Source organism: Amia ocellicauda, chromosome 2 (assembly GCF_036373705.1).
Source record: "Amia ocellicauda isolate fAmiCal2 chromosome 2, fAmiCal2.hap1, whole genome shotgun sequence".
NCBI lineage: Eukaryota > Metazoa > Chordata > Actinopteri > Amiiformes > Amiidae > Amia > Amia ocellicauda.
In genome coordinates, this window is record NC_089851.1 from 10,945,809 (window position 1) to 10,968,017 (window position 22,209).

The 22,209-nt window shown below is 36.2% G+C and overlaps 1 protein-coding gene across 1 annotated transcript in view; it reads right to left on the minus strand.

Moving 5' to 3' along the window:
* gpr158a (G protein-coupled receptor 158a) overlaps positions 1-22,209 on the minus strand; it is a 93,858-nt gene that overhangs the window by 69,017 nt on the left and 2,632 nt on the right. Inside the window, exon 2 of the mRNA XM_066718156.1 lies at positions 8,626-8,731. Within this exon, the coding sequence (XP_066574253.1) occupies positions 8,626-8,731 (106 nt within the window). The remainder of the gene's footprint in view (positions 1-8,625; positions 8,732-22,209) is intronic.

Sequence of the window (22,209 nt, forward strand, 5' to 3'; positions counted from 1 at the left end):
ACACATCCTTTTACTACACAGGCAAGAGAGTAGCACAAACTTCTTTCAATATCCGCAATACGGTGTGCACTCTGGTCCCGACCTGGTGCAGACTTGGTGTACCAAATTTGTCCCTCTGTTCGGTCTGTTCCTCACCCCTCCCACATTCTCCAAGTGCATGGACGATGTGCTGGCCCCACTGCAGAGTCAGGGGGTCCACATCTTGAAATATCTAGAAGACTGGTTGGTCTGTGCACACTCCAGGGAGTGAGTAGCGACCCACACAGCTCTGGTCCTCAACCATATCCATGAGTTGGGCCTGAGGGTCAACCTGGAAAAGAGTCGTCTCATGCCATTGCAGCAGGTGCAGTTTCTCGGACTCAATCCACGAGGAGAGAGGCAGAGTGTCTGTGAGTTGTCAGAGCCTCTTGTGTTTGAGGCTGCTGCAGGCGTGGCTCAGTGCTCTCCAGATGCATCTGCAATGCGACTGCCTTCACTGAGTGTTTGTCACCCCGGCATGCTGGAGGGCACTCCACTGGTAGCAGAGCCCCGCAAACCTGACCTGATGCTACTGTCGCCATAATTCTGTCAGCAGTCGGTGCTGTCTGGACAGAGGACCTAACTGGTCACCTGCCCTATGGCAGCTGTTGGATTCTGGCAACTCCCCATCCACACTTTTTTCCTCTTGTCAAGGCCGTATCGATGGTGAGTTGCCTGGAGCTCCTTTCCTGGCCTCCCAGTCCCTGTAAGGAGCGCGTAGGCTCTTTCTCCCTGCATTGCACCTTGATGTAGTGCTGGATGCACTTTCCAAGACACCCTATGAGCTGCTTCACGCGGCTAAGTTGAAGCTGTTTTCTTTGAAGACTGCGTTTCTGCTGGCTATTGTGTCTGCAAAATGTGTGACCAAGCTGCAAGCACATACTTCCCTCTTGTGTTTGCTTTGCTGTGGTGATGACTCCAGGGTTATGCTTTGGCCTAATCTTGCCTAACGTCCTGCTTTCTGTGAGGCAAATGCCCCCGACCCCTGTTTTGATGGTCAAGATGTGTTCTTCCATCTCCTGCCTCTGTACTTCATTTGTACCTGTCTGCCAGCCTCTGTCTGCGCATGCTGGTAGGCTACTGGCCTCAGATGTGGCTTGTGTGAACCATGCCTGAGTATTGCTCCAGTAGAGTGTGGCCTTTGGCTCCAGGTCTTAATTTCAGTTTTCAGTTGAATGTGCTTTGTCCCATCCCCTTTGCTTAGTATTCTCTCAATAGTACCTTTTCTTTGCATTCTTATGGCTATCTAAGAGGTACTTACATTTTTCAGCATTACCTACAGTACAAAACCTTAAACAGTAATACTTTGTCCTCCAAAATATATATTTAGTACTTTAGTAGTCATTTATGCTCAGTTTTTCCTAAATTAGCTTTTTGAGGTTCAAAAGGAGTTGTGTAATTATTTGCCAAAGACAACCATGCACAATGACACACATAAACATAAACAGACATCCTGGTAAAAGCCTTTATCTGCAAACTCACAAACAACACAAATCCTCTTGGTGATTCTGTGTCAAGTGGTAGAGAAGACCTGTTAAGTACTACAGGGCTGTTTAGCTCTCTCAGATGTGTTTGCAAAGCATCACCAACACAGTCCTATTAGTGTGACAACAGTGTGAAGCGATTGTCAAGCCTGGGACATATTGATTGGAGTCCTGCCAACTTATAGGATCAACCTTGGTTTCTGAAAATAAAATGAGTACATTTATCTCTAATCTTTTTAGAAATTCATAAAAATGTGGACAACCACACAAATCACTCAGCAGCATAATCAGGCAGAGTAAATATTCTCCAGCTGCATAAAAAACTCAAGGGTGCTACAAAAGAATTCCCTTTACCATTAAATAAATAATCAAATATATTATTTCCAAAATGAAATAAAGAAGTGACTTGCATGTGACATGATAAATAAATAAATACATGTGTTTACTTAACCATTCACTGAATTCTGAAATGCCACTCAGGGAAAAGTCCATACAAAAAAAAATGCTTAAGATGTTTTTTTCTACAATTTTTCAAACCATGGCCCACACAAACTCACTGTTAAGTCATACCTACTACTTACATTATGAAATTGTTTACTGATTACTGATATCAATTCTTCCCCTTGCCAGGAGTGAAATGTATAGCCTCTTTCAGGCTCTGGTCTTCATCATGATCCAAAATTAGGTTGAAACTTATATAGGTAACCTATTGTCTTTACTTTTTTGTTATTTTTTTGTTACAATGTCTTCAGTGTGACATTATAAGCTTTATAAACAGGCCTGCTTTACAGTGAATATTAATCATTTCTCCTTTGTTGTGGTCAAACAAGCCTGGCACACAGATTCATCCTACACAATTTATTTGCAAGCTAAGACTTCCAACAAGTAAATAAGATTTCAATCTGCAATGTAATTTTGCAAAATAACGCAACATTCAAGATTGTTGAAGCGTGTTGAAGAATGATCACTTACTATGCTCTATTAGAATTAATTAGTCATGGACTTTTCAATGTATTATGTATGAAGGGAAAAAACTCACCTTGTCAGTCCATACATCATCTAAGACTTTAGGCAATTATACAGGCCAGGTTGATTTCCATGACTCCACTTGGTTCATTAATATTATCTAGAGATGTCTTGCATGGTATATTCTTAGAGGCATCAGAGATTTGTAAAGTGATATTAACATGCACATTTGAACAATGGCAGACCTTTGTGCAAAACCCATTTAAATAAGATAAGCATGAACCTGGGTAGTTTCAGAATGTATTTTAAAATGTATGCTTTTACAGTATAGTTACACTCTTTTGAGAACATCTGCTATGAGAGGGTAATCTTGGAAGTGAAGTCTTCAAGGTTTATTTCATAAAATGTTTTTGTTTTGTTGTTTGATGTGGAAATTAATGAAGCGTGCAGTGATTAGTTTTCAGTGGGTTTGAGTGTTTTGCTGATCACCAGGCTGACTGCACAGAGGTGTCTGTAACCTAAATGGTTGGAATTCATTGAATAAATTAATCACTTACTCACCACCTATGAAAACAGATGTGAAAACATAGTTACAGCTCAGGGCTAAACCTGGGACTGACAGTAATAATAATGAGAAGAAATCAACAGAGCCATAAGTCAAAACCTAAATACTGCTAAACATGTCCTTAACTTTAACCTTGACAATTTCATTATAGGTGGAAAAAAGCTAGAACCAATAAACCTGAAAATTATTTCTTAACAATTTTCTTCAATCTACAGGCAGATCCCACTCAGGTTAAAATGTCATCACTCCTGCAAGAACACAAGTTGCCTAAAGCAAAGAATTAAAATGGACTTTTCCCCAGAGATGCTGGGTTTCTGGAGGGTATTACAGTATAAACAAGCTAAACAATTATAAGGGAAGTGAAATGAGCCTTTCCCATTGAGTTGAAATATTCCAGTCATAACTATTATATCCCATAATCTTATGCCAAAATTCCCAGGAGCCATACATAAGTGTGCCTGAACCAAAAAAGTTAAAAAGAAACCCAACAAGACCCAATAATAAAACAATACTGATCTTGGGTTAATGATAACTTCTAAGCTAAGATTTTGTGGGTTTTGTTGGTGGTGGTAATTTGCTTTCAGTAGGCCTTCTGATTCACACAGCAGCATTAAACCAACATGTTTTATATCTTACCAGCATCAGTTCCCACAAACTGAGCCTCAATAATATAAAATGAGTATTGAACAGCCTTTTAATTTAGCGCAACACATATCTGTTACTTGAAATTATATTAATTTATAATTTCCTTAAATGTATTTAAAATACCATTAAATGTTTCTAACATTCCAAACGACATCTACTTAATGCTTTATATACATAATACTATAAATCACATATGTGAAACAAGCCAATCACAGAGCAGCATTTCCAAACATTCCTATACCTCTTATCTTGTATAAATGTCATCCATAGAATTATCAGGATTGAAATATTCTTCAGTTACCAGTGACAGTTCAGGGCACTTCAATGCTAGTGGGGCAAGTGTCACAGGATGTCTTTAATAGTTCTGTTACATTTAAATGAGCATGGAAACACTTAATTTTTAAATGGAGAGAAGTGGGGTTAATTGTTATATTTAAGGAAAATATATGTTTCACTGTAAAGATATTTGTGTGTCTAATCCTTAATGTGTGATTTATAACAAGTTTACATGTGGTGTGAATGCTGTCTTTAATTGTATAAGATATGTCATTATGCGGTTTGTGCATCCAGTCCCCTCATCCAACCTGCATGAGCTTACATCTCTTATACAATAAGAGACACTCTTAAGAAAGCACTAGCTTATGATCAAGAAAACATTTAATTATAAGTAAATTGCATTATTGAGGTTTTCACACACACAATAATCATTAGTTCGTTACCAGTTATTACCTCCATGTTTTTTTAATTATTTCCACAAAGGGCCTGTAGTAGATGTAATATGAGGCAGGGGGGAGATACAGAAATATATAAATAGTATATATTGGAGCATCACAAAAGGCTGAGTTTCTTTCAAAGTGAAAATAACATTATTGGTAACATACAAGCAGATGCTTTATTAACATTGGACCACACAAGATAGGTATTTCCAGAAAAGAAGTGATGCACAGTTTCCATGGTCACAATGGCTCATCGTCAGCAATACAGCTAATACGTTTGAGCCCTATTTCTTTATTGGCCCACGAGTGTTTTATGAATACAACTCATTGCCTTTATCTGCCTCCTCTCATGTCTGTTTGGCAGATATGATTATCTGGGACTTTGCCCTTGCTTATATCAGCACTGTCTGATCCCAGAGTGATGAGCAGTCATCAGTGTGTTATCAAAAGCTAAACATGCAGCTCAATCAGCAATCTTTCTTCAACAAGAATTAAGCACCCTTATGTGTATCGATGCTTGTTTTGCGTTTGTGCTTTCTGCTCAAATTGAATGAGTGTCATATTAAATGCTAAGAACAATATGAATGGAAGTGGGCCACTCTTAGTGTAAGCATGTATGTTAGTGCTTGAGATGATGCACATGCATGGAAAAGGTATATTACTCTGCTTAGCCACGGCAAAACACAAAGCTAGAGGTGGCTTTATATAATAAAGGCACACACATATTTGTTCCTAATAATACCAGGCATGGCTGAGGCAGAGGAGACAGAGTCTAGATGTTACCAGAGGGATACAGATGCAGTGCTAATATTTACCTAAAAAAATCACATAATGCTCTTCCTTCTAAGATCCATGTCTCCCTATTGTGCATTTCCAATAGGCATTTGATGAGTGATCAAATATGGCACATCCACATTTCTTTTAATTTTGCTCTGATAAATGTCCTACTCGGAGTCATCCTATGTCTGTTGTGTTTAGGGAACAACGCTTGTCCAGATAACTGTCTATTGAAAGCACACAGACAGACAGGAGCAGAAAGAGTCTTGGATTTTCACTTGCAGAGGATTGGGCTGGTGGGACAGGTAGCGAGGCAGATACATATTTACACCCAGGCCTTCACAGAGACATTTAGACAGCAGACTAATAACTTTTATACTACAGTGTGATGTATTTTAAAATCTCAAAGATTTTAAATCTCAGCTGAGCAGGATCTCATTAACAGCAGAGCTCTTTATCATGAAGCTATTTATCATGAATGTGACAATCCTAAAGAGCGACAGAAAATGCTCAGTTAATATGTATTTGTCCCGGACCTGCGCATACAATATACTGTAAAATCCTCTAATTATATTAACTGTAAGGAACTCTTGGGCTTATATAACACGATTGTGAAGGGGCATTCTGAATTCATACAGGTTATGTTTTCCACATGGAGGATGACTAAGAGTAGCGGCATCTTATAATCCGACTACTGTTTTGCTAGTCTTGCCAGTGAAGGGGCTGAAATAGCTGGGACTATTAGTTTTCAATGTGCAGGATAGGGGGCGGATCAGGAAAGGATACATTTAGAAGATTCGGGGGACAGCTCTTATATTGTCTGTTTCCTTATCTGTTTTTTTTTCAAACAAGTTTTCCTGTCAGTCGTGGGCGAATGGACATGAGTCTGGCTCAAACAAACAGCTTGGCCACAAGAATGAGCGATTCTTAAAGGTGGGGGAGTCATAAAAAATGGTCAGTGTGTCTGTTGGTGTCAAATCATGGATACCTTGTCTCATTTATTTTTAATATATTTTTTCCTCAGTCTCAGTATGATTATTAAGATGATATAGCAGAATATATAAAAATAATTGGCGCTAAGTAAAGTCAAAGCAAGGGTGATGACATACAATGTTATAGTGTTACACTGCAACTGACCCTAGAAGGCCTTGACTTTTTACTGCTTTGCTTAGTTTCATTGTGGATATCTCCATTTGCCTCAGACAACAAAATCTAAATTACATGATCCTTAATGATTCATAGACAAATTATGGGTTCTGGGTTTTAGTTCTTGTGCAAATCTTCCAGACCCTTTTCAGTCCCCAGTCCCAGGGAATACTATATGACTGAAGGGCTCAGATTTGAAAGTGGTTTGATTTAAAAAAATAATAATAATAATAATTTTAATAATCTAATGAGCAGGTAACTTCTGTGTAGTTTACCTCTGTTAGGACATAAAAGAAAACACTGCATTTGCAAAGCCTTTGAAATGTTGCCGTCTGGATCACATAGCTATGCTGAAGGCAAATTACTGATTACATTGCAGGTTTCTACATTCTATGTATAGCAAGCACCTGCATGTGAAACCTGAGACATTTTTCATGGTTTTCTTGAGCTGGAAGACCGGAATTAAAAAAAAAAAAAATCTTTGTTCAAACAACAAAGCTGAAGCAAAAGGAGGACAATGCAGAATGATGGGGGATATGCTATATAATGCGTCTCTCAACTTTAAAACACCAAAGCCCCAGACTCAATTAAATCAAATGCAGGTTATCGGGTGTGATTTGACTGCTTAAAGAAAAGACCACATTCGTAAACATTGAACCTCACACACACATTAAGACAAGAAAAGCTGGACATATTTCGATAAAAACAAAGCTATAATTTAATGACTTTCTGCTTTACTCTAGCAATCCCATGTGATGGAAGCACACAGACAAAGAGCATGGTTAATTATTTAGCATGCCTGCAGCAATCCATTACACTACATTTATTATAGAAGAGTCAGATCCACGCTAGGTTTAAAAAGTCCAGTTCTAAACAATAAACTGAGAACATTTATTACAATGATGGTGGAAAGTACTAATTACCCATGTTTAAAGTGCATGCTAAGCAAAATTACATTTATTTTTCTATGTTTATCTTCCTAGGCAATCTAATTGAAAAGCAATCCCACCTAGCTAGCAAGCACCTGAACATGACAGGGCTGCAGATGCATAATGAATAGTGTGAGGTGAAGGAACGCTGCACGAGATGTACTTCAAAGCCACAGTGAAAATCACTAAGCAGATGTGTCTGCATCTGTAAAATTAATCTTACTAAACCTCTGCTCAACATGCACTATTTTAATTAATAAAATAATTAATGCATCAATTTCAACATGTGAACTAAATGTGCTCTGTGGTCCAAAACTGTCACTGTTGCATCACATGCCTCTGAAGGGCTCATGTTCATGTGTGCAATGGAGAGAGGGCTGCATATTCAATATTGGCACTGAAGCGAAACACAAAATGGTTTCTGAATTCAGTCAGAATGCACAAAACTGGAATTTAAAAATCTTCCACCTATCCGGACAAGGTAAGACTTGTATCTCCAAAACCAAGATACCAGTGTTGTTGTTGAACTACAGTGAGCTTAATAACAAACAAAACATACATGCACACAAGCACATATATATTTGAATTGCAAGCATGTTCCTTAGCAAAAAGAAGATTTGGACTTGAACAACATAATAATTGATCACTATGAAAATGGTGTGTGTTGCTCAATATAATAATAAGTTTAATACAGTGAATATGGTACTTTCTGTATGTCTTTTTTATTCTGGTGATATGTTATACATGTAATTCAGAAACATGGCTATGGCAGTTAAACAGGACAGGTACATTTTTTGATAGGACATGCAACATTCCCCCAATGTATGTGGACCCGCACCCGGGGACACAAATGGAAATTGGGCTTCAAGGCATTCAAAACGGAAAACCGGAGACACTTCTTTACACAGAGAGTCGTCACAATCTGGAACAAACTCCCCAGCGATGTGGTAGAAGCTGAAAGTTTGGGAACATTTAAAAACAGACTGGATAGGATCCTTGGATCACTTAGATATTAATTGACACCAAACGAGCACGATGGGTCGAATGGCCTCCTCGTTTGTAAACTTTCTTATGTTCTTATGTTCTTATGTTCTTATGTATGTATTTGAGTCCGCCTCCTACAGACTGGGGTGTTTTGAAAACAGTATTTTTTATGTACGTTATTATCACATTAGAAGTATTAAAGCAACAAAATATATTGCTGTATTGGCAAAGAAGAAACTAAAATGCTTGCAGTATTTAAGAATGTGTTAGTTGTTAAAAATACATTTTCACTTGAACTATGATTGATCTGAGAACTCAATGTGCAATCTGTTTTAGAAAGTATATACTGCTTGGTCTGTCTTCATAGGAGCACAGTAATATGAGAGCAGCCATACCTCCATAGTGGTCAGGTTACATCTGTGAGTCCCAGCAAACCATCCGTAGCTGGAGCACTGGTCAATGTCCTCATTCTGAAGGTTGACATCCACCCGGACTACTCCCCTGGAAGAACAATGGGAAAAAACTTTGTGACTTTTGACAATTCTGCATTCTGACCCATTCATCAAGAAAATGTAAAGCTCCTACATTCAACCCACAGACTTTTTCTGTTGTTTTCCATCCACCGGAGAACATCATAAAAGCCACATTGTGAGTTTGTGATACTTTATCATTGTATTGTACCATAATTTATATAAATATATAGCAGAACTTTCAAGCGTTGTAGCCTTAAGGAAATTACAACTGAGCCAATTTTTTTGGTATGTTTTATTTGCTTAAAAAAAAAACCTGCTGTCTTTGAAAACCACAAGTCAACTCATCTGCTGTAATCTATGTGCTGAGCCAGTGGCTAATGACATATGAAATTATGTAATTAGAAAATGTATCAAGAAGAAAAATGTTTTGAAAAAATGTATTTACAGTCATTTTTATAAATTAGTTTTCTTTGCTCTGTGCATCCTTTATGGTGACAGAACTTCAAGATTATTACATAATTTTTTCTTTAAACCCCACCAAGATCTGAGTTTGACTTATCTCTATGGGTATCTTTAACTGTGATAGATGCAAATCCAATTTTCCTGTTACTGTCATAAAACAATCATTTAAAATGACAAAAAACTGATTAATACTCATTTTACGGTTATGCTGAACTTGGTTTATGTCTTACATTTATATAGTATAGCTTGTGACAGGCATAATTACTGTGAAAGCAGACTTACATTTATGGTATTAAAGAGTAAATTCTGAAGAACGCTATAAATATTGCATTTCCTATTTCTGTTACAAAATACACAAACACAAAGCAAGGTTCAACTACTTAATAGAAATGTACTGTAGGTGCTTATAATTTCAGCTTGTCTGTCAATTATTAATGTTTTTGCCCCTGGTGCTGCTGATCTTTAAAAAGCCATTAATGCTCTGTGAGATACCAATAAAATGTTACAAGTTCCAGCCCAGCACTTGCTCATAATGAAAATCCCTTTAACAATGAGGCTGTCAGAAAGGTCCTCTTGTGATAATTAGTAGCAATAAAGGATAAGGTTGTCTGAGTCTCAAAACAGTTACAAATTCTTACAAAATTATTCCATGGGCTCTAATTTCATTAATATAAAGCTTTGATTTTGTCATTCAAAAGGCCATGCATAGCTAGGATATGCAATATCACTATCAATGTATCACAGGAGCTTTTTCTTTGCATTTTTAACATTTAATTTATTTCCCTTCTGTCCAGTTTCACTATTTAATGGATCCCAAGGTTAAATTGTGTAGATCTGCAAGACAATTAAAATATACTACCTGGGTTTTTTCTAGAGAGCAATTATGTGTTTTGTTCTTTTGTGTGCCATTAATGGACTAACTAAATATATACTGCTTAACTGTGTAAAGCATCATTTAAAATAAGTTGGGATTTAAAAACAGATTAAATTATGTAATTCAGATCCCCGTTTCCTTGATAGTGATGTATACAAAAGTAAACTGATCATTAATGCAGATTTTGCAAGACAGATAAGATATGGTTACTTGCTGGGTTTTCATTATTATGGAATGTGCTGCTGCATTCTGAAGTGCCTGTAATTCTGTGATTGAAAGGTAGTTCAAAAGGTACTGATTTACTGAAGCTGACACAATGTATGACACAAATGGCACTGACATGCCATCAGCAATACCTCCAAGTTTAATTAAATTCTCAAGATGAAAACATGATGCTTTACAGACAGCCTTAATCACATTTCTGTTCAGGATCCATCCTACTCCCAGATTCATAACAAAATACTTGAATAAATGTTTTGATGATGTAGTGTATGAGAGAATGTGTTATACACCTAATAATAATACCACTGTTTAGTCCATGTTAAGTGGAAAACATTTTGATTTATTTCCTTCTAGACAGGTTGTAAGTCTATATGGAGTTTCTGTAGACTGACCTGCATAGATGTCTAAAGATGTTTTCAGCATATTTCAGTGGATAAGCTCTCTCCTTGCTAGCTATTAAAATACCACTTGTCTAAAAAGTAGTGCAGTGGTTGTCTTAGTCAACAGTTTCCAGAAGAAAGGTAGGACTTAATTCATCAAAGGCAGAGCTAGAAAAAGCTTCCCAGGCTATTTGAGTAGCATACTATAATCAGCAGCATCAAAGATACATACAAATATCAAAATCAACCAGGCTACTCCTCCTTTATATAGATTTAAATTTAGATTTAGATATATTCAGCAGCAGCCACTTATATTAATCCACTGCTGGATGAAGGCCTCCCCAAGATGTTTTGATCTATAGCTTCTCTTTTCCATGTCATGCTTGCAAAGTTTATTATTTAATCTTCCCATCTTGTATGTGGGCCTACAGGTCATCTCTTGAGATCCATTCAACAGCTTCCTTTGTCTGTTGTTGATCTGTTCTTCCAGTGTGTCTGGCCCATTGACATTTGAACATTTTCCCTCTTTCAATGATTTAATGATTCAATGATTGTTATTCCAAGCATGCATCTGTCTATGCTTCTTTGTTTCTGTAACATTTTTTGCATTTGGTGACCTGGTTTCAGAGCCATAGGTGAGCACCGATAGTCTACATTGATCAAATTATTTTATATTCAGGCAAATGGTTAGATATCTGCATGCTGTTTCTTCCAAATGTAATTCATCCCATTTTCACTCCTCTTTTGATTTCTTCCATAATATCTCCATCAATGCAGATTTGTTGTCCAAGGTAGCAATATATTTTGACTTCAAGTATCTGTTGATCTACTTAAATTTTCTTAGATTTGTGTGTGTGTCGCAGTATATGAAAGGAATTACAGATATTGAAAAAGTAGCTTGCAAGCATAGAGTCAACAGAGTGAATTCCCCAGAAACCTCGGTGACACGGGTGCAGAAGGTTCCTTCAGCATGTAGGCCTACACCATGCTCTACACCTACTGGTAAATAGATTAAATAATTCCTAGATAGTAACATGAACTTGAGGTTGTGTTTGTTTTTTAGAGCAGCACCTCAGCTCATCAACTCCACGAGACCAAAAAGTAATTTCAGCTGCAGCACATCAGATCCCCAGAAGTGAGGCTGAGAATAAGCAGACAGGATTGAATCCAGCAGTAACTTGAGGAGGCGATAAGCAGCATTATTTTGATAGGGCAAGCTGAGACACAACAGATGCAGCGGAAAAAGTGTAGACTCCAGTAGATCAAATCCATCCGATTTAAGCAGAGACTGCACTCAACAAATCTCCCGCAGGGCACAGGAAGATTTCCCCTCTAGCCATAGCCAGATTTTATTAAAGGTGATTGTTATACTGGAAAATACAAGTCAACTATATAGACTTCCCTGAGCTGGGAGTTAAACAGCAGCACTATGAACAATATAGCATAGAATAGCTACTTCTGTAGGGAAGCAGGATTGACAGACTTCTCTCAATCTCCCTATGTGTGTATCCATTGTCTTATAGTTATCTAATCATGTGTGTCCCCCAGCCATTGAAGTTAAAAGCAAAGACGCATTAAAATCAAGCATCATCACATCCTTTCGACACTTAAAATGCAGGCTCTCACCATTTATACCATTATTTTGCACAGGTATTATGCAATGGTTGGAAAAATAAAGTTATGGTTTTAGGTTGTGGAAAAATAAATACACACGGCAGCTGTGTACTCGGCCGCGACAAAGTTACAGTATACATACAGATGTAAACGTGATGAAAAACAAAGCAGGAGACAATACGAACCATTATAGAGGGATGCAAAGCCCAATTAAGCTCATATTTACTGAGATTGCAATTTTGTGAAAAATTATTTTGTCATGGAGCACAGTACCCGCTGATACAAGATCAACATGGAATGATGTTTTTATGCATTTGATTAACTGAACAAGTGCAACCACAAACAGAAAATAAAATCTGTGTGAATACCCAGTAGGGCGTTGTGTGCAAAGGTGTCATATAACCACCTATGAACTTGTAAATTCTGTGCAGCCTTCCTACAAACATCCCAGATGCTTTATGCATGGTATCTGAGGATCTCGAATAACAATGAGTTGGTTATGAAATATTCACAATCATTAAAAAAAGTCTAGATTTGATGTTAGTTAATTTGAGTTTCTATTTTTTTAATCTATTCCGCATTGAAATAATTAAATGAATAATTGAATGAATAAATACATACATACATACATACATAAATACACACATGCATGCATACTTAAAAATATACATCAATAGAAGTGTAGCAGAAACACTGTGATGTTGATATGTGTGTTTTGCCACACACAAGCTGATCATACAAAATTGTGGAAGTATAGCTTCTTCTTTTAATTGACCTAAAAGTGGATCATTAGCAAAAGCTGAGCAGCACATTATTAAATCAAGCGAGATGAAAAGAAAGAGCTTTATGTCATGCTGTATTTTTGCATGTGTGTTTTATGAAGCTAATTTTCAAAATATCAAACAAGATAAAGGCCTTGCCTTTGGATTGCATAATTAGCTAGCAAATAAGGAAGTTTGTTATTATAGGACTTGAAATGGTTCACAAAATAAATGTCCCAATATCCTAACTATTTAAATGTCTATCCTGACAGTTAAAACCTTTACATAATGTAATGTATTTGTTTATGGATAAAAAATATCCTTTTCAATACTCCCCACAACAAAATCAAAGCAATTTTCATAAAAACATTTTTCTTAACAATTGCTGCAGTTTCAACTTTTAATGTTTTTAACTATTAAAATCGTTAATATTTAATTATGGATTAGCCTTTGTTTTGCTTGTTATATTGTCTTGCACGACTTTTATTCGTAAATATCCATTAAATTCTACCATTTTCAGTAAGGGAAAAAAAAATGCTTCAGCAAAATGACAAACAGTTCCAGTTAACAGTTTTATTTGCTACTGTTGCGTAAACGTCAAGTGACCTCACTAGCAGACACACAAAGACTGCCAAGTAAGCTCAGTCTGCCAAGAATAAAGCCCTCCAAAATAAACTCCCAATATGTGCTCTGATATCAGGGCATCCGTTTGGAAAAGATTTCCCGAGCCCTGAGAACAATTTGTTTGCTTTTTGGAGCTTTCCCTCTGTTGCACCATCAAAAACTAAATGCTCAGCTTTCACTCAATTGGGAGTCTCTTTCATGAATTCCCTGTCTTCTGTTATAAGCCAAAGTAAACATACGGTAAAAACAGAAACACCTAACCATACTGATTCTCAGTCTTTTACATCAGAAGATTCAGAGCCCTCTTTAAAGGGATTCAGTGATGCCTATTAGACATTCTGGCAAAGGTATAAGGAACACTTTCCAACCAAGGCAATATGGCTGCTGTCTTCCTTCAGGCATGAGAGCAATGAAGGAAAGCTAGAGGAACTCATACATCAAGCAGTGCACTTAGAAGAGGGCTTAATATTTCCTGTCATTATTACTTGTTAAACTCTAAATGGCTGACTGCAGCAATAGAGGGATCTGGTCAGCTTTAACTTCATTTTCTATGCTTGCATCACTTGTACACATCCATGCATGTATATGTGTAAAGAGGAAGTACCTGTACCTCATTTGGCCAGCTAGGCCCTTCGTTATACTTTCCTGTTTGGTTTAAATGATTAATTCACTGATCTAATTCAGCATCAGTAGTCTCTGGAGGTCATGGATGATTTGACTGAAGAGCCCAAAGCAAGACCTAAGACTGTCACGGGTGAACAGGTAGTTATTTGTACTGCTATCTCAATGCAGACTAAAGCAATGGATGGTCGTCACTACTTTCAATTTCAAATCAATTCAAATTCAGGAATAAAATGGATTTACAGGTTTATTGATGTTAAATAACCATTTAAATGGATTTAAATATGTCCTCCTGACACTGGATTCTCTGTAAATGCTACCATAAACACACAAAACTGTTTACCTATTGCTCAACGAGATACTCCTCAAACCCTCCAATTTGTTTTTCTTCTAATCTCTTTAGACTATGACACATTTGGCCAAACTATTAAAGAAGCAATGAATGAGAAACAAAAACACCAATGCCAACCAGTTTGTCTTAAACAGAGGATTATCTGCAAATGTACACAGTAAAGTATGCCTGTTTGTATCAAGATAAAGGAAGTACAGAATGAACATTCAATGTTTTTCTCATTTAATTTTCTCAGCGTGTCAGAGAAACCTGTACCTTTGTCAATCCCCCTGTACAAAGCTTCTAATATCAGTCCCTGATGACTGGTAACAGAATATATCCTCAGGTAATGTTTTCATTGGCAAGACTGGCATTTCCAGGAAAATATGTATTGATTTGAAAGCCAAGAGGTAACTCTAGCTCTGAGGAATGACTAGTAGGAAATCTCCACATTCCTTTATTTTCCTCTTAATGTTTGTACGGTATTACTTGGATGCCATTATAAATGGTACCTTACAGAGCTGTGTGGTGTAAAGGGTGCATCTTGTGCATTTTCTCCCCCAGATATATAACAAACAATGAATGAAAACCAATATAAGATATGTCTTTTTCTAGCAATAAAATGTGTACATAATGTGTGCATTTCTCTAATTGATGTGTCTTTTCCTTCTCATGCTAAACAATGGTTTGTGAGGTGTATTTTACACTCTGAAGATCCTTTACTCAGCTGGGTGTCACTGCTATGATTGCAATCCAATCTGATTTGAATCAGATAATCTCAGAAATACCCAGAAAGAGCGATTAGGTAATAATAATATTATTATTGGTAATCACACACCATCCGTTATGTTTTATTGCACTCTTGGAAGTAATCTCATAATGTTCTTAAATAGATCGCCAGATAACCATATCTGAAATACTAGTGCAAAATATCATACAGTCATAGACATTTGATATTCATGTCTGAAGCAAAACAATCTGGTTCAAGCTCAATATTTACTTAATATTATTAAACTTAGCCTTAAACTAAAAAAATATATAGATTAAGATATTTAGATTAATTACACATTTCAATTGATGTCAGAGCTATTTTTGTAAATAAAAATACTTTTTAAGTTAAAGATAAATTATAAAATTGCTCAAAATCTTCTAAAAGTATGTGATTGAATTAGTTCAGTGTTGATTTTGTTTTATCCTGATGATTTTTGTATAACTTTGGATCAGTATGACAGAAGTCATTTATAATATTTATAAGAATGCCATCTTCTAGTTGTTCTAAAAATATCTCTGGGTTCTTCCTGATAGTTCAACGGAAACAATGTCACAATTCTCAATATGTGAATCCTGAAAATAGCCGTGTCTACATTGCTCTTTAAAACACTGCTCGTAACGCACGAATGGAAAATGCCATGTCAGTGGCATGGCTTGATTTGTTTTCCAGAGAGGGGCAAAGGAATGATAAATGATTCTAGTGATCAGCTTCAAGATGAAAATATTATAGGTTTGTACAAGAATTTCACGGCTGTGATTCTGCAGTAAAGTGCACAGGACTGTACCTGCATATTTCTTAATAACTGACATAATCGCGTGATGCTAGAATATATTATTCCCATACTTACATGTTTTCCATGAGCTCTCATACAAATATCTACTCATACATAAAGTTCATAAATGTAAGCATGCACCTGGAATGGGTTGACTTTAACCATAGTAAGTGTGCCTAATACATTTTCATGTCAATGAATGGAGAATTAAATAAAAATACAATTTATTTATTTATTTTATACATTTAAAAAGTTCCTAATTTCAATGTAGATTCTGTACATTATTGTTAGTCATTTTTTTTCCTGAAGTGAAGTAGGTACAAATAGACTGCAATTTCTACCTGTATATCATATTACACATCATTTTTTAGGTTTCCTACCATTTGCTGATCTATTGAGAAGAAGCATATACAAATGAGTTAAATATCTCAATTTAGGCCAAAATATAGTGTCTTTGAATCTATACTGGGTCAACAGTGAGACTGGTGTTTTCCAATGTCAATAGCCTTAATATCTTTTCCCAAAAGGATATAGGAAGAAATGAAAGAAATATATTTTATCTGTCGGAGTGTGGCGAAGATAGAATGTGTAAGACAATTGGATAAAAAACTCATTTAGTTTCATTGATTGAAATGTTATGGTGTGTTAGTGGAGCAGGATAATAAAGAATGAAGAAAACTCTTCAGAAGAAAATTCTTCAGCAATGTACTGAAGGGAAGAGGGGGGTTATTCGATGCTTACTATCTCATCTATACTTTAAGATGCAGGTTATTAAAATGAAAGACACCATACCGTCCAAGTTCTGTGTATTACTTTAAAACTTCCTTTTTATTGGTACTTTTGGATCCATAGAGATACAATATACATGCCGTGTGCATTTTTTTTTAAATGCACATATTGAATTCCAATAAATGTAATAACAAAAGTTTTAATTTAAGTTGAAAAAATGTATGCTTATGTGTTATCGTTTGAAGATTATTGCACAGTGAGCCTTATGCTTTTCTTTTCAGTGGCCAAACCTTTCCTTTTCTAACTTTGTTTCCTAACACATAGTGCCTGAACTTCAATGAAAATTTAAATCAGTTCATGGGCTTCCTTTACAGGTCTTGTTTATGTTTTTTTTTTCCTCATTTCCTTTGATGTCAGAAGAAGAGAAAAAAAAACATTAAGAGGTCAGAAAAAATCTGAAAATGCAGGTCTATTGAGTATAAAGGCATGTCAAATTACAAGGCACTTCAGGCTTATTTTTAGTGGTTAAGGACAATACAGTTGCCATTGGCAGAGAGTTGGCTTTGATGATCAGTGACATTAGTATTACTAAGAATGATCTCTATCAAATCTAGTGAGCACAATCTTGCCAATGGGTTGATTTACATAAGAACATAAGAAAGCGTACATAAGAGAAAAGGCCATTCAACTCATTGTGCTCGTTTGGTGTCCACTAATAACTAAGTGATCCAAGGATCTTATCCAGTCTATTTTTAAATGTTCCCAAATTTTCAGCTTCAACCACATCGCTGGGGAGTTTGTTCAGATTACGATGACTCTCTGTGTGAAGAAGTGTCTCCTGTTTTCCGTCTTGAATGCCAATTTCCATTTGTGTCCCCGGGTCCGTGTGTCCCTGCTGATCTGGAAAAGCTCCTCTGGTTTGATTCGATTTTGATTTACATTATATTTTGCTTGTCTTGTCAAGTTAATGCATTTCTGTATGTTTCAATACATTTCCAGAACTGGTTGCCGCAACTTTTCTTTGCATTGAGAGTATAATGCATACAATGCATTAGTAAGTGTGCTTATCTGAAAATAGCTTTTTTTTTTTTTTTAAAGAATGAACGTCAAGTGGAGTAGAAAATGCCTCCGAAGTGCTTGGAGATGAAGTTTTAAAGTGCTCCAGATGCTATTCCATCATTTCAGTTTCCATTTCATTCATTTACTACAGTTTTTTCTTGCATTTATCCATTAACATTGGAAACACTCTCCTGCTCACCTGCATGCCATAGAAAGTTACCAGAACAGACAAAACTACAGCAACAGTCAGAACTTATTAAATAAATACAAAACCATGAAGACTTACATGAAATGTTTAAATGTAACAACATCACCAGCATGGGATATTTCTGTCATTTTAAAGAGATTGTATACAGAGAATTTAAAGTCAAGCTATGTTTGACAAATGTAGCCTTCGGATAAACAAAGTTTCCATTGGTGTCTTTTCGCCTGCTGCACTGGGTTTTCATTACTGTGAAATAATTTCTGTACCATGGCCAGCTTTACTGAATAAATAAATTGGCATAATTTTACACAGTTAGCTCCATACAAGTACTTCAAGCTTTCAGCCTACGATTAACACAGACAAGCAAAGTCTTGTCTGAAAGCATGTTACATACTGTCACATAACATAAATGATAACTGAACCAAAATAAATTAATTCGTGACATATTTGTATCTGCAAACATTATATATGGATAGCATATGTTTTTGTCTTATTATATACAAAGTAATAACAGTTACAAAAGTCAGGTACATAAAAACAAGGGTTTTAATATCAATGCATCAAGGTTGTCCATTCATAATGTATAAATAACCTTCACTTAAAAAGTCAGAGAAAAACTAATTAAATAACTTTAATACATTATACTTTGTTGCTTGCTAATGATACTAACAGACAATCTATTGCAGATCAAGAAGAAGAGACTGCCCTAACTGGATATTGATGCTGTTGCTGATGTTGAAATTGTTGTTGCATTGGTACAAGCTGGAATGGGAGAAACATTTAATTTAAATGGGACTTATTTTGTCCTGTAATTGAAAAATGCCTGTCCTGTGTGGCCTATTTCCAGCCTGGTCTTTTCCTTCACATGGATTTGCTTTTCAGAGTTGTGGTGTTGGCAACAGTTGGCAAGCCATGGCCTCTGTCAGTTTTTGACACTTTCGAAACACTGTGTCTTCATTGATAAATCATTTGAGTCATCTGATCCCACATGGTCACGTTAAAGCAGTCTGGGACAAGTTAATACAGCTTCTGCTTTCTACCAGAGCACAGCTGTGTGCTTTCCCCTCTCACAATACAGCCTGCTACATTTGGGAATTTGTTGGATAAGTGTCTCTGTTGCTCCAGACAACTTTTCATACCAGCTGGGTAATATTCTGGTCCCCAAAATAAACAAAACTATAAAATTAAGCATTTGAGAAGTCATTTGTGTCAGCCTTATAGTAAAGTGGTGCTGTGACTGCCATGTCCCATACTTTCTGCAATTAATAATATTGAATTCCTTGTGGCACTGAATATTTAAATAATATTTGTGCTGCAAACAATAATACACTGTGCTCTAAATAACATGCACTGCCTTACTACAATAAACCAGAATCCAGTAAAAAGAGAATCTCCCCCTCGTTTACAATGCATACAGATCTCAGTTGTCGACTCACATATGATTTGCAAATCCTGCATAATCTCTGCTAGATTTGTAATCAAGTATTCCACAAAGATCACTGAAAGGCAAAGTGATGTATATGACGCACTAGGGTCTGAAGGACAGTTGCTAAATCAACACAGGCTTCCCTGATCAACATCTCCATCAAAACCTGTATCTGAAATGGCCCTAACCACCATCTGAACTACTCCAGAAAGCGCACGTTCAACTCCAAACAGGCTGTCCAGATCAGACCCAAGGGAATATAAAACACTGATTCACATAAACCTTTGTACCTGGACATTATTTAATTCTACAGCAGGTTACTTTTGCACAATAAAAAAATATGCATGTTTTGAATAAGCAACTGATTGATGGAATATGTTTGGTTTGGTCCAACAAATAACATTTAACCCTCCTTGTATTTATTGAATGTTCTAACCTGGGTATTAAGGAGGTCCAATGAAATGCTAAACCCAACAAGCACCATTAGAATAGATCAGGTTGGTGGAGGTGGTATGATATCAGGGCATGTTTATCTTCAGTTGATGTAGTCCTCTACATCAAGACCAGTGAGCACCATGGGGATACCATAACACTGTGGCTGATCATTTTCTGCAGTACCCCATCTTAATTTGGTTAAAGACAAGATGCTTCACGAATGCAATGGTATATCTAGCTTGTCCCGGTAGCAATGGCTAACAGCTTCATTAAATTCAGACATTATCGTCGGCCAATCCACATCATCCAATCTCAAGTCTGTCATTCAAGTATCAGATAAAATGTTATGTAACCAATAAATAAAGACTCGTATATACATCAAGATGACTTGCAATGTAGTGACAAGCCAAGGGTGATATTTTAACTAAAGAGTTCCATCTGCTATTAAAGCCTTTCTGTCAGTAATAGCGCTCAGCTTTTATATCCCTGTGTACTGTGATTTTAACAATACAATCTGAACTAAACCAATTTTTAATATTTAATATTATAATGATTTTAGAAGAAAAATGAGATGTTATACTTTCAACTTCTTATTTTAAACTTGCCATTAAAACTTCCCAGATGGTATTTTTTAATATCTTTGTTTAAATATAGATGGTATCACATAGAGCAAAATTGTATTATGAAAACTAGGAATAATGAGATTTTAAAAATGGGGCAGATTAAAGCTTATGAAGGTGCAAATACAAAATGTTGAGAACCTGCAGGGGAAGCTATTTAAAAACCATATCAGTGAAAAATGCAGTGTTATTAAGGTTTAAAGAATTGGTTGAGACATCCAGATGTAAACATTTTATTCTGCACTTGCGTGTGTGTGTCTGTGAGTGTCTGCAAAGGGTGTACAATCTAAAAGGAAAAGTTATCTTTACCAACATCATAGTGTTATCAGTCGTAATTCAACTGCCCACATTTGTTATACAATTTAATGCAATGAATATACAGTAAGCAGGTAATAATAATGACAATTTTAAAATGCATACGTCCTTCGCATTTGCCAGTTACATTCGTATAAAAAAAACAAAAGTACAGCAAAACAGATATGTAAGACAGAAAGGCGCATTATATTCATGCCTCTCCAACACCTGCTCTTTAGATGAATAAAAGCATGAAACCACAACCTTTTCATTCTGCAGCTGTTAAATTGTCATTGTTAATTCATCGATGGAATAATTGCCGATTGATTTCGAGTGATGTCTGCCAGGGAGAGCACTCGACACGTGTACTGCTGTTTGGGATGGGGAGCATGGAAATGAAGTGGAGAGAGGATTTGACTGAGGAAAGAAGATGAGGTTCCTTGCTTTTGGGATTAGCATGCTAAACGGAAACATTGCAATGTTGCAGATAAATTATGTAGCAGAACATTTTATGTTAGTTAATGGTCAGGTGTACAGCATTGACTAAATGATGAAACAGTGGAAGTAATCAAGATCGTGCAAACAAGTCTGAGTCTCTAAATTGAAAAACAGGCCAAATAAATATATACTTTTAGTGTCTATGTACACAAGCAAAGACAGAAAACGACAACATTTAAAACAGTCTGACTCATTACATTGCAGCTATCTTCAATAGTACAGTATACATGGTATGACTGTGCAACACTTAAAAAACACTATTCGATGTAATCCAAGACAGTGTAATTTAATGAGACAGCCAAATCTTCAGATGCATTACAATTCTCATTTGTACATTCTCCTTTCTTGCTTCCATTGAGTCCTTCAACAGGATTGCTTAATTTAGACTTCCAAAACTTAATTATAACAAACACCTGGAATAAAGGCAACAAGCTTGGGCAGCTGCCATAGCAGAAAACTCTACAGCCTGTCATTTAAAAATGGTCAAAGTAATATTTATTATAGAGGAAGTCTTTTAGGACATGAAAACCGTGCAAATGAGAATACATTTACATAAGGTGTTTTGTTGTGGTGGAAACACAAATATAAAATTGTGTATATTCCTTGATTAGATACATTTTCTCTTGCTATTTTCGCACGTCTATAATATTAATGTTGCCTACAGTAAATCCAGTGCATGTTGGATTAGGATGAACCCTCGTGATTTTTTTTTGTTTGATTGATTTTTAAACATTGAATTGGATGGTGTCACAATTGAAAGTTGTAAACTACATGTTGCATCCACATTTGAAAGACTAGTGTGCAAAT